Here is a 14,614-nt window from a genome sequence, read left to right on the forward strand (position 1 = left end):
TTCATAATTTCATGGTAATAACTACAAAAATGGGGCTGTTGTGATTCTAAGGAAATCTGTGTTGCTACCAGGACCCCCCAAAAAGTTGTATTGATCATCTCAAAATTCATTGGACACCATCTGGGAAGACACTCTTTTCCACCGAGTCTATGTAAAATAAGAAAAGAGTGACGAGTTAACATGCACATCCTGGGCCTATCATATCAAGGTATGGCAGAAGGTGATCACACAACAAAAAGGAAAAAGAAGTTTGTCTTACGGTGATCACGACAAATACAAAAAGAAAAAAGAAGTTTTGTCTTACTGCAGCCTTCCTCATCGGACTTGTCGCTGCAGTCATCAACTTTGTCGCAGCGTTGGTGGGTTGGAATGCAGTAGGTGTGGTTCCATTTGTATTCGCCACATGCAAACTGCTCACTCTCACACTCAGGGGGAGCTGCAATAGGCAAAAACAGTTAAACCCATACGCCCCCTATGTGAAAATCTTATCATCCACAACATCTCACGTGAAACCATCAAAAATATCAATAAAAAATCTACTCTATCAACCAACCAACGGTTGACTGTGGCCAAAGACTGACCCATTACAATGACATCTTTATCATAAGAGCCGAGTACACCAAGTATGACCCCTGGGGTTGTTGAACAGGGTCTAATGGATATCTGGATGGAGAAGAAAATGAAGGGCAGGGTCTAATGGATATCTGGATGGAGAAGAAAATGAAGGGCAGGGTCTAATGGATATCTGGATGCAGAAGAAAATGATAAGGGGGGGGGGGGGGGGAATGTATGAGGTTCTGGTACTCACGGCAATTTTGCTGCTCATCCTTCCCTCCCTCACAATCTTTCTGGTAGTCGCACACCCATCGTCTCGGGATACAGCGACCATTATCACATCGGAACTCGGAAGATGTACACGTTCGCACTCTATCTGTAAGAACAAAAATTCAATAATAAGGCTACGAAAAAAATAGATAAAAAAAAAAGTGATACGGCACAGGAATCGTGGTAACAGAGGCATGATGAAACATGTTACAACATAACTGTTACTTAACTCACAAACTTGGTGCTGCTCACACACACACACACACACACACACACACACAAAATGGAGCACCACTAATACCTATAATACATGTTGACACAATCTAAGACTGTTCTGAGCAAGGTTTCCATCCCCTTGCTTGTGCCCCCTTTAGTCGCCTTTTACCGACATACACAGGTAAATGGCCGGAACAGTAATTTCTACTCTGAAAAAGTCATGTATATCTCTGCTTTTCCACTCTTTACACAAAGCTCTGTGCTTATGGTCTCTTCTACTGAAAGAAACCTGCCTAGGGAGGAACCACTGGTCTGTTACTGTGGGCACTGTTTTCCAATATGAAAAAAATACATGGGTTCATGTCATCCAATGACACACGACATAAATACCTCTGCCAATGCGATTCTGTTCTCCAGCAATCAATATTCAGCATCACTTTATTTATCTATTTCACAACATGGAATTATCGTTGTAATACACCCACAATCAAAATTCCAATTTCATACGAAAGTCACACGAAGATATGGCTGGCCTGGACTCATAAACAATTATGCGAGTTTGAGCCCGGCGAGACCACTGCATTGTCCATTCAAATCATATCTTAAATTCCACTGAAATTCAGGCTATAAAAACTGCTGCTATTGCACGCTCCGTGCGTTCAAATTAGCACACGATCGGCCCAACTTTACATATAAAATGTATTTAGGCGACGTTCTAATCAGCAGGCAGATTATAACACTGTCTACGCGAGTTTACGGGGGAACTATTCTAGATTTTTTTTTTTAATCTTACAGAAATCATGTGGCGAACTATTTCACGTACTTCAGGTAGACTTTTCACCGATGTCGAAGATAATTTTTATCCGCTTTCAGTCAAACATGACGCTGCCAAAGAGTTAACCTATAATGGTCAAATAAGTCTCTCCAGGATAGCAAAATGCTTCCCATACATTCAAAAGGGAATCAGCGTAGTGTCTGGCGTTTAAGCATACTTTTAGGAACACAGAAGTTATACGTACCCTTCAAAGGAGTCAACCGAAAAAGAAAAAAAAAAAAAAATGTAGCCTAGCTTGAACAACACAGTTTATTATGTAACATTCTATACTCGCAAGATTAAATCATAAGATACATTTTTGGATTTCCAGAAAGCATTTGACACTTCCCCACACAATCACTGGCTTCACACAAACACGAAGTTTGGTTCCGTGACAGTGGGGTTCGTTCCCCAAGGGTCCATCTTGGAGCCTATACTTTTCATCACTGGAATAAGACGATTCAAATCCTTAAGTAAGATGACTTTAAAAATCATCGTATTGCAGGCTTAAGTCATTCATACTCGAGGGGAGTAAGTCACCGTCCTGACTTGGGGTTCAGCAACATCACGCAATGCAATGCCACCGATTCAACAATAGAATTTTTCACATTTTGTGTGGCGTATACTCACGTGTGATGGCGTATACGTGTGAAGAGCACAGAATCTGGGGGAGGGAGAGGGATGGGGAGGGAGGAGTTCACCATCGCTTCCTTTGGAAAGTAAAAAATTCGGAACGATAAATGAAACAAACAACAACGATATGCTACTGATATAAACGAATCAACGAGGAGGAAACATACGAGTAACAACGCGTTACGTAATGGTAGCCGATATAGGGTCAGCAGGAAGCGTATTGGCGCCCTTGACCCTGAACTTGTGCTGCGTCATGGGGTGTGTGTGTGTGTGTGTGGGGTGTGGTGAGGGGGGAAGGAGGTAATGTTGTCCAACCGATTGGGAGGCGGGGGGGGGGGGAGATAAGGGCAGGAGGTGTGGGGTGGAGGAGTGGTGTTAGGGGAGGAAGCACCGGAATTAGAGTGGAGGGTTCCCTCACGTCAAAAAAAGACAGTGTTCCCGAACAACACCACAGGCGTGGATGACTACCACACACCATGAGTATAAAATACACATCATAAATACGTACACGTAAGGACACACACACACACACACACGGGGCCTTAACACTGTCGGACGAACTACCTGCGAACACCGTACATAAAGCCAGACCCATCACTAAAACTCTAAAAGCCTTATTGGATAAATCTTAACAATCATTGGTCTATTTCATAGACTATCTATCCAATATGTACAGTGTGTATATGCTCACCTTGGTCACGACATTATAGGATCCCTGCCTGTGATTAAAAAATATGTGTTATATGGAGAAAGTTTCAAACTCGTGTTGCCCCGTCTCAATTGTCTGTATAAATGGAGTGAATTGGAACGATGTGGTATACCGGGGTCGACGTGCTGTCAATGTATTCAAACCGAGGCATGTGAAGCGCCTGGGGTAAACCAAGGAAAATTGTGTGGGGCCTGGATGTGGAAAGGGAGCTGTGGTTTCGGTGCATTACATATGACAGCTAGAGACTGAGTCTGAACGAATGTGGCCTGTTGTCCTTTCCTAGCGCTACCTCGCGGGGGGAGGGGGGGGATACTATTTCACGTGTGGCGGGGTGGCGACGGAAATGAATAAAGGCAGCAAATTTGAATTATGTACTTGTGTATATATGTATATGTCTGTTTATGTATATATATATGTATACGTTAAAATGTATAGGTATGTATATGTGCGTGTGTGGACGTGTATGTATATAAATCTGTATGTGGGTGGGTTGGGCCATTCTTTCGTCTATTTCCTTGCGCTACCTCGCTAACGCGGGAGACAGCGACAAAGTATAATAAAAAGAATATATATATATATATATATATATATATATATATATATATATATATATATATATATACACTATATGAAGGTGATATTGCAATTCAGTAGTTCAAATACTTCTTTTTAACGCGTAATTTTTCTATATATGCAACATTACCATGTTTCACGGAGACAGTCCGTCTCGTCTGGTGCAACAATTCATATATTTTTTTTTTCTAAATTCCCAACACCACAAAAATTCCGTCTCTCCTCGGCCATTCTCGACGACCATGTCTTTATTCGCATGTGTTTGTAGACACAATGGAGGCTCGTGTGTGTGTGTGTGTGTGTGTGTGTGTGTGTGTGTGTGTGTGTGTGTGTGTGTGTGTGTGTGCGGAGGGGAGAGGAGGAGGATGAGGCACATCATCCAATTTGCAATCTCCACCAGCACCTAATCCACTCGTGCCTAGTGTCTGTAATCCGTACAGGTCTACTACCATCAGTCAAGGTCGTCTCCACCTCAAGTCTCGACATATCAAAGCACACAAAGTGTTACCTAGTTATGGGGGGGGGGGGGGTGTTGTTGTTTTAGCAAACTGGCTTTTGAAAAGTTGAAGGAAGTAAGCTAAAAAGGGGCCATGACCACCCAAAACACTCTTGAGTGAGCGGGAGAGGTGGAACGCCATAGCTTTGGTGGATGGCTGATTCAACGAAGTTGGCCGACGCCAGGCCCTGAGGGAAGGAAGGCTATGCATACTATGGTACCGCAGGGGCTTCCCCGTAGAGAGGGGCTGCCGGATCCTTGTGAGGAAGACGCGCGCGCGCACACACACACACACACACACACACACACACACACACACACATACACACAAAGAAATCCTTGTCTGTAAAAACAAAAACAAAAAATGTTTACTTATATTCTACGTTTGGTCACTTTATTTATATTTTGAATTTCACCACCTGAGCTATGGGGATTAAGACCATCGAAACCGTCGTAAGATATACGGTAAGGTAGAGCGAGGCTCGTTGGCCGAGCTCTGAGGCGAGGGAAATATACACACACGAGAAACCGCTCCCGACGGAACCTTGGACGTAAGGACCTCCGAGACGATCGTAAGGTTACATGTAATCTAAGATCCGGGACCGAATCGTTGGAAGGAGCCTCGGGAACTTAACGTAAGGTGTGTGTGTGTGTGTGTGTGTGTGTGTGTGTGTGTGTGTGTGTGTTATGAAACCAAGTAGTAATCGCAACCTTCAACATACCGCCTGCGTCTAATAAAAAAAAATACCCTCCAACATACTTCATTCCCAGGGAGTCCCAGCATGTGGCAACAGCCCAAGGTCAACCCCAACACCCACCCGACCCCGACCACCCCCCTACCCCTACCCACTTCCCGAGGCACCACTACGAAAATCCCGACTTCAATCCTTTCGTCTCCAGTTATCGTCTCTCCCCACGCGCACCAACCCTCGTCCGCCCAATGCTGCTGCAATCAATGCCTTACACACGACGGCACATCCCTTGTAGGTTTGTGTCCCTTGACCTGGTCCTAAGGGTCAGGTCAGGGCAGGTCGTGTTCAACGGGGCGTACCTCTCGTGCTCAAGGGTTTAAAAAGACCCAACGATGCTTCTTGTGGTGTACTACGGATAGGATCACACAGACTACTCGCTCTATATATACCCCGACGGTAACCCCCCCTTCCATGTCCCAAACTTACCATCTTGTACGACTCCAGGAGCACAGACATACTGGGCCAAGACAGTGCAATTATCTGCCCTTCTCCCAGACTGGCCGGCGAGAAAGGATAAGCCACGACCACGCACCTCCGCTCAGCCCGAGGCCATTTATAACCCCCTCCCTCCCTCCCTCCGTATCCTCTCTTGCGCCACCACCCACAGGATGAGTGGGTGTGCAAGAAGACTTCGCCACTTATTTCTGCGCGTAACTGGACTTTTTTCAACCCCCCCGCCAACCACCACTCCGTCGGAAATCACCCCGACATTTCCTCTCCCACACAAAAGACACTGAGCACAACCGGTAGTTACCTAAGAAAACGATACATCATAAATCAACTACATATTATCACACAATAGCCTGCTTAAGCGACGAATTAACTTTCGGTTTCCATAAAGCCTAGGAAATAGCGACGAATTAACTTTAGGCTTCTTAATAAAGCCTAGGAAATAGCGACAAATTAACTTTAAGCTTCTATAAAGCCTAGAAAATACGACCAATTAACTTAAGATATCCATAAAGCCTAGAAAATAGCGACGAATTAACTTTACGCTTCTATAAAGCCTAGGAAATAGCGACGAATTAACTTTACGCTTCTATAAAGCCTAGGAAATAGCGACAAATTAACTTTAAGCTTCTATAAAGCCTAGAAAATAGCGACGAATTAACTTTACGCTTCTATAAAGCCTAGGAAATAGCGACAAATTAACTTTACGCTTCTATAAAGCCTAGGAAATAGCGACAAATTAACTTTACGCTTCTATAAAGCCTAGAAAATACGACCAATTAACTTAAGATATCCATAAAGCCTAGAAAATAGCGACGAATTAACTTTACGCTTCTATAAAGCCTAGGAAATAGCGACGAATTAACTTAAGACTTCCATAAAGCCCAAGAAATACGACGAATTAACTCTAGGCTTCCATAAAGCCTAGAAGATAGCGACGAATGAACTTTTGAAGCCTAGGACAACAGCGATACCTTATGGCATTATTCTCTCTCTTATTCTAGGAGAGTAATGATCGCTTCCGTTCATTTCATACCACTTAAAAACGTCGATTAAATTATCTGCTACATTCAAAGGAATTAACAAAATGGGTTGTGCCGCCATGAAATTCAGATACAAGGAAGATTAACCCCATTCTATTTATGCTGGACTTTTCAACTCCAACAGAAGCACCTTCATCAGTGAAAACGTACGTACATGATGACTGAAGAAGTGAATCTAATATAACGTTACCTATACAATATTTCACGCTACTTTTATAATATCAAAGGTCACTTACAAAGGTAGAAAACGAACAGTTGTCTCCGTCTAAGAAAACGAAAACATCTACATCTATAACTTACTTATATCAATATACGATACTTTGCAGTGACAGATAGATACGAGATTCCCATCGATAATTTTTTCATATGCAACATAATACAACAAATGCTGATAATGCTTAGAGAAGTAAGTAATACAGAGAAGTGTTTTCATTAGTCTGAAAAATAGTTGACAAAAAAATTCAAAATATTTGAAGCTTTTCAATCCGCTGAAACTCGCTAGTGGTTGATGTAAGCCCTGCTTCTTTCATCCGGCTGGCCTGGCTACATCAATCACGGCAGACAATGCATTCACGTCCAGCCAAACAATGAACAAAACATCAAACAAATGCTCCATTCATCATAACAGAAAACAGGTGTAATGGCCACCCTAATTATCATCATCAAACAAATGTCCAAATAACCATTCAAATGCTCTACATTACCATTACCCAAACATGTAACGAAATCATACGCAAAGAAAAAAGAAATATTTTTTTTTGTCGCTGTCTCCCGCGTTTGCGAGGTAGCGCAAGGAAACAGACGAAAGAAATGGCCCAACCCACCCCCATACACATGTATATACATACGTCCACACACGCAAATATACATACCTACACAGCTTTCCATGGTTTACCCCAGACGCTTCACATGCCCCGATTCAATCCACTGACAGCACGTCAACCCCGGTATACCACATCGCCCAATTCACTCTATTCCTTGCCCTCCTTTCACCCTCCTGCATGTTCAGGCCCCGATCACACAAAATCTTTTTCACTCCATCTTTCCACCTCCAATTTGGTCTCCCTCTTCTCTATGGGGTTGAAACCGTCTAAAACGTATACCAATGAGAAGACCAGCACAACTGACACGAGCCTTTATCTACAACACACAAACCACTCACTGTGTCTTAACTTTAACAGCTGACTCCACTAAAACACTTTCGGAAATTGGTGGAATTTCACAGTGCGATCATTTCCCCCTTTCGGTTTCCCCCCCACCACATACGACGCAGCTGTGGCCATGTTTACACGCCTGGTTTGTGCCCACGGCTTTCCAAGTCCTCCCCCAAAGACGTTGACAGACAGACGACTCGCCATATTTCGAAGAGCCGATCTATAGAAAAGCACAATCATTTCCATGGATGATATACATGTATAGACGCCATGTGAGTAACAGTTCTTCTAGTGTATATTCCTTGAACAGACACACCATCTTAGGGGTTAAAAAAAAACAACTAAAACTAACTCTGCAAGTATAAAGCACACGCATTAATTTCCGAACGACGAATGAGCTATACGTGATACCAGAGAGAGAGAGAGAGAGAGAGAGAGAGAGAGAGAGAGAGAGAGAGAGAGAGAGAGAGAGAGAGAGAGGACGGAGGAACCTTTGCCACCATTCCTGGCCTTAAATAACACATCCACGCATGACGTAAACGCAATCCTCCTCCGCTTCCCCCAACCAAATCATCTCCCCCCCCCTAACGCAACCAGCAATATATGGGTGACCTTAAGGGCGGGTTTAGCCTAGTCCGACGCCCACTAGAGTGCAAGGATGGAACCGCGCGTCACCCTCCCCCCCCTCCAAAAAAAAACGGTTCGTCCGAACACAACGAACCATCTTGAAATTCCCGACAAGACATTAATATCCATTTTCCCCTGCCGGAGCAATTATAGATAGAACAATTATAGATATTATATACTATTAGCCTCTACCTTCGCCCGCAAAGACTGTGGATCAGTAACACACAAGAGGCCACGAACGGGGTGGACGGATAAAGGGGGAGGGAGGCCGGAGGAGCTACCGACTGGGAGAAATATCACAACCGATGTCTTCCAGCGGAGCAGACCAATGATATCCCCGGGTTCGACTCCCCCACCCCACAATACAGCTACTAGTCCCTGCTACTCATCTTCCTCCAAGTTCTCTATGATCCGTACTGATCCCGTTCGTCTTCAAATTTCATTGTGTTCACCAATCCTTCTTAAGCGAATACCTAACCATTCACTTTTCGTATCTAGTACAACCAGATGTAAGGAATATTATCATTAATCTCGATATTCGCTACACATCAGACTTTGACTCCGGTGTTTCTTATACTTTTAAAGACGTCTCTACACGCCGAAGTGGCCATCATACAATATCTCCGATATCGCTAACTTTCTACACTGTTTCGTGGGTTGCGTAAGCGCTCTACCGCGGGTTGTGTAAGCGCATTTCAGCGGGTTGTGTAAGCGCATTTCAGCGGGTTGTGTAAGCACACTTTAGCGGGTCGTGTAAGCGCACTTTAGCGGGTTGTGTAAGCGCACTTTAGCGGGTTGTGCAAGCGCACTTCAGCGGGGTTGTGTGACCACAGCAAAATCGCTGGTGTGTACACAACAGGGTGGGGGGGGGGGGGGGTCAAGACCACCCAACCTCTCTCCATCGATGGGAGGGGGTGGAGGTGACGAACACACTTGAGGCAGATGGTGTATAGAAGGCAGGCGAGGAGGGAGGGAGGGTGTGTGTGGCCCATGGCGCAGCCGTGTGCGTGGGCGAAGACATGAAGCACAGGCGGTGGGCGGAGGTATGGGGTATATAATGGAAGGGCGAGGGTGGGAGGGAGGGTGAGTTTCCTCCTCATCCAACTGCCTTTCTCACTCATACAAAAACCACAGACAAGAACAAATGGTCACTTACAAACATACTAATTCTGAAGGAACTTGTATACGATGCCCTAGCTTGGGTGCGTGTTAAACGAACTCCACACTCCCCCCCGCGCGAAATGGTACCGCGCATGGAAAAACCCACCTTTGGCGAAGGCTCATAACACGCTTCTAGCCTACGAAATCTACCACGAAACGCAGGTTAGATTCGTCATTTCAACCCCCCTCACACCACAAACGGACTCCTAATAAATTCCAAAACACAGATGATGCTAAGCAAATGTGATTCGATTATATCCTCGCCTTCAGAGACTGAAGTCATGTATGACAGAAAACCTGATGGATGGCCTGTGTGGGCCATGGGTCCGATATCATTGTGTGGAAAGGTGCTCCTCTCTCTGATCAATCTGGTATGGCAAGCTGGGAAGCGTCTACTCCTCCTCCTCCTGCCATAACCTGCAGCCATTACCTGCTGGCTACACCCTATCCCACTTGACCATTTTACTTATGTTTTCAGCGTTGCTGGGACCACCATATTTATGAATGCATTTCATCACGTTCGAGGTAGGAAACTCGCTCCTGCTCCTAGGCAAATGTAAATATAGTTTTTTTTTTTACCTCTTTTACTCTCGGGCAATTAAAGGTTATCTTTCACACAAACTGGTCTCCGGATGATGGAGGTACGTATCCCTGTGAGAAAATCCGCCTGGTGGCGCCCTCCCCCTTCCCCAAACCAACCTCTCTGGTCTCCCTCCTCCGTTCGCCTGCCTCGCCCCGCCCATCGATGACGTCACCTCCTCCTCTTGGCCTTTACGTAAATCCTCTCGCAACAGTTGCGCGGCCACGTGACCCCGCGCACACGTGGCGCCAGGATCCCGCGAATTGAGGTCTCTGGGGTCGTTGGGAGCGAGGGACTGAGACCACACGAATGAGGGCAGAAGACATAGGGGAGCGCGCGGGGGAGCATGAGGGTATGGGGCAGCGAGCAGTGTATGTGTGTGTGTGTGTGTGTGTGTGTGTAAGCTTGACACAAGGCGAAGGATGACGTAGGGGTCTCGTCCACCCCTCACTCCGTCTTGGGTTGGCGGCTATGGAAGGTCCCACATAAAGACGGCCTCTCTGAAGTCCAGGTAAGGTTGTTTGGGAGACTGACGAAACCAGTCGAGGTGGCTAATCATGCAATAAATGATAACGAAAAGAAATTGAGTATACGAGATTTTCAAACGTTGAAAAAAAAGCTTCAGTTATGGTCCTAAGTCTACATCATGGCCCGGGGCATTTACTTGAAATACAGAGAGCACTGCGAAACAGAAGCAGAAAAGACGATGGAAAGTATTTACGACTTGCTGAGAAAGGGAAAGACCTGTGCCAGGTCCAAGTGACTGGGGAAGACAAGGGAAGGTTCAAGAGTCCCAGAGTTACGACGTGTAAGGAAAGAAACAAACACGGAGGAATGTTCTGGCAGCGTGTGCTGATTTCCTGGACAGAGGCTGGCTGCTGTGGCGAAAGAGCGGATGTGGTTTCGCTCCATCGCCGCCTTCACGCACCAGTTGCCTTCCACGTAGATTACTCTGGAAACATCTGGGGGGGGGACTCAGTCCTGGTCAACGCGGCGTAATGGAATGTCCCACATGTCCCTCAGACAACAGGACCAATGGACAACGCCAGTGTAAACTTTGCTATGACCAATGACACACACACACACACACACACACACACACACACATACACGCGAGATCTTTGAGGCCACGAACGAAGCCCAATGGAAAGGTCATGACGAAGGTCAGCAGACTCTCTGCAGCCCGACGACGGCTGGCAGAGACTACCGTGCACCACAGACTTCCAGTGGACGGTCAACAACGCGTGTGTGTGTGTGTGTGTGTGTGTGTGTGTGTGTGTGTTTCCACGCGGCGGCAAACGACAGACTCGTCGTTGTGTCCCCTCCGAGAGAGAGAGAGAGAGAGAGAGAGAGAGAGAGAGAGAGAGAGAGAGAGAGAGAGAGAGAGAGAGAGAGTGTATATCAGACCACAATATCCCAACATCATACTTCAACCTTGCCCACCCTCCGTGTGAGGGGACTCCAGGTCATATTTTGTCTTGCACATATCCAAGCTGCTTGCTGACCTACCCTAAATGGCACTCGCTTAAGTCTTGTTTTTCACCTCTTGTCATCACATCTATATATTTTTCTTTTTCCCCATTCCCCATTACTTTTATTCGCGGTCTGGCCTTGATGAGCCGTTCGGTCCATCACCAGAGAGCTCTAAGTCATGAAAATAAGCTCTATTGGTCATACGATTGTGACATTAAGGGTCTATCTCAAGAAAATAACGTCACAGCTCAAAATACCTAAAAAACAAAACGAAACCCATCACCCCTTATTTCCCATTTCCCTAAGGCCACAACAAGGTACGTTTTCTTTTCTCTTTTTTTTGGCAAATGTCTACCTTGCCTTAGGCTGAGTTTGGGATGAACATTCAAAGCTTAAAAACTAATAAAACCTAGTTTATCAGGAGAGCTTTGTGGCCATCACACCACATAATGAGATCCTTTTCTGCTTTGGAGGAAAACAACAGGTGCATCTCCCTCCCGGTATCCATGAACGCCACACACACACAGCTGGCAGGATACACATTCGTAGACGTTCGTACACATGGAGGTCCACTTCAACTGGGGTGCGACAGCGAACTCGTCAAAGCCCCTAGATCTTGCAACCCGCTACACACACACCCACACACTACCACAAGCCTTACCTGCAAAAGAGAGAGAAAAGAAAAAATTGTTAGTTGTTGAATAATGATTAATTCATCATTTGTACAATTGATTAATGAAAGCAGAGAGGGTTGCATAAAGAACATACAAATACATGTTAGTTGTTGAATAATGATTAATTCACCATTTCCACAATGATTCATGAAAGCAGAGAGAGAGAGAGAGAGAGAGAGAGAGAGAGAGAGAGAGAGAGAGAGAGAGAGAGAGAGAGAGAGAGAGAGGCATAAAGAACACACAAATACAGTTGAGTATATGAATTCCCTAACATTTCAATCAGTGACACAAACCTCCCACATGAAACAAAAACAAAAAATTTTTTTTTTTTTTTGCGATGAAGGTTACGATACCGAGCTGTGTGGCCTACATCACAGGGTGGAGGACGAAGCATTAAGGTGTATGGGATTGAAACCCTCTACAGGAAGGCGAAAGAACTAGGAAGGAAAAAAAGAATGACCAGGATGACACTGCAGGGGAGGGGAAGAACACAGTGGGGCGAGACGGTGTAAACAAACCCCCCTTTTGGTTTGGGAATAGGGAGAGATGTGTATGCCACTGGAGTGGGGTGGCTTAGGTCACTACGGGGGCTGGGGCACTACGGGGAAGGGGGTGAGGTCACTTAGAATATACGACAGTGAGGAAGGCGACGCAATTCCTGGAGAGAGAGAGAGAGAGAGAGAGAGAGAGAGAGAGAGAGAGAGAGAGAGAGAGAGAGAGAGAGAGAGAGAGAAGGGAGCAGGCCAGTGTAGGGTAGGGATGGACAATGTAGGTATGATGACAGCGGGAGACACACACACACACACACTGGGTATGGACCAGTACGCGTCTCACAGTGAAGGGCTGAGGACACAATGGGAGACGGGGATACACAACAGCGTGATGAGCTAAAGACGCTATCAATCCGTGTGTGTGTGTGTGTGTGTGTGTGTGTGTGTGTGTGTGTGTGTGTGTGTGTGTGATGGGGGTACAGATAATTTCGTGGTGAGCCACGGCCGTGTGTGCAGGAATAGAAGGGAAACTAAGTCAATCTAACAAGCGATGGGAAATGATTTTAAAAATATATTCTTCTCATGTCGCTCCGGTGTGGATGGTACTTTTCTGTAGGACTTCCATGGGTGAAGTGATAAGGCAGTGGCGATAAGGGGGTAAGTGACACCGCTCTGGGGGCCGGACGACACTGATGAAGAGGGGGTGAGCTGGAGGAGGAGGAGGAGGCGTTACTTCGGGGTGATGCGAGGCTACCAGGAGCGTGGGAGAGAGGGAAACACAAGGAGGTGGACTTGAGGCTCGGCCAATGACTCGGTGAGTGGGCTCGCCGGAGCGGGGCGGGGCGGGGCAGGGTACCCCCCTCCACCCTGGAGTGTTGGTGTGGCCCTGGAACGAGCATAGAGCGCTACCGGCGACTCGGTGTGGCCCTGGTACGAGCATAGAGCGCGACCGACACCACCGCTCAAACAGCCTGGTACCCCTCATGACAATGCTGCTGGCTACACAACACGGTCCTTAAGAGCGCTTTTCAAGATCGGCTTTAAATACGCAGTTCCTATCGCGTAATGGAATAGGTCAACCCTGTCATATAGGGTTTCTAGGTCCAAATTATAACGTAAATTATCACACACACACACACACACACACACACACGTATGGTAACGAAGGACAGGAGGAAATACTAGAGAGAGAGGTGCCATGGTTCACGCTACACAGTATGGGGTTATGTGTAATACACGAGGCACATTTGTTTCGATAGAGGTGGTCTCTATCCACGAGCCGCGTAGAGCAAGGACCCGTAATGTCGACTTTAGATTCGCACACCCAAAAGTGGCAGGCCACATCTCCCCCGTGTGTGTGTGTGTGTGTGTGTGTGTGTGTGTACAGTTCTGGGGCCGGCACACACTACCATGACCCAGCAACATGCACACAACCCGTTTCCCTCGCCGGCCGGGCGCGTTCACCTGACGGGTAAGAATCAGGTTTATTTTGAGGTTAAACAACCTCAAAGGTATTCTCCGAAGACGGGGTCCCCCCCCCCCCCATGTGACGGGTGCGACCACTTGCGACGGACGTATCCCAACAGAAGGATCGGGTCCCTATGACGGGTGCGACCACTTGCGACAGACGTATCCGAGCAGAAGGAGCGGATCCCTATGACGGGTGCGACCACTTGCGACGGACGTATGTATCCCAACAGAAGGAGTGGGTCCCTATGACGGGTGCGACCACTTGCAACAGACGTATCCCAACAGAAGGATCGGGTCCCTATGACGGGTGCGACCACTTGCGACAGACGTATCCGAACAGAAGGAGCGGGTCCCTATGACGGGTGCGACCACTTGCGACAGACGTATGTATCCCAACAGAAGGAGCGGGTCCCTATGACGGGTGCGACCACTTGCGACAGATGTATGTATCCCAACAGAAGGAGTGGGTCCCT

At 46.5% G+C, this 14,614-nt stretch overlaps 1 protein-coding gene across 3 annotated transcripts in view; it reads right to left on the reverse strand.

Annotated features, from left to right (window-relative positions):
- LOC139763535 (low-density lipoprotein receptor-related protein 2-like) overlaps positions 1-14,614 on the reverse strand; it is a 572,659-nt gene that overhangs the window by 72,839 nt on the left and 485,206 nt on the right. For 2 of the 3 annotated variants that reach the window (XM_071689725.1, XM_071689728.1), the window contains exons 2-3: positions 809-934; positions 305-436 (exon numbers count right to left, since the gene is read on the reverse strand). In XM_071689725.1, the coding sequence (XP_071545826.1) occupies positions 305-436; positions 809-934 (258 nt within the window). The remainder of the gene's footprint in view (positions 1-304; positions 437-808; positions 935-14,614) is intronic. The other variant, XM_071689726.1, reaches the window with a different exon arrangement.

The sequence above is a fragment of the Panulirus ornatus genome, chromosome 47, assembly GCF_036320965.1.
Source record: "Panulirus ornatus isolate Po-2019 chromosome 47, ASM3632096v1, whole genome shotgun sequence".
NCBI lineage: Eukaryota > Metazoa > Arthropoda > Malacostraca > Decapoda > Palinuridae > Panulirus > Panulirus ornatus.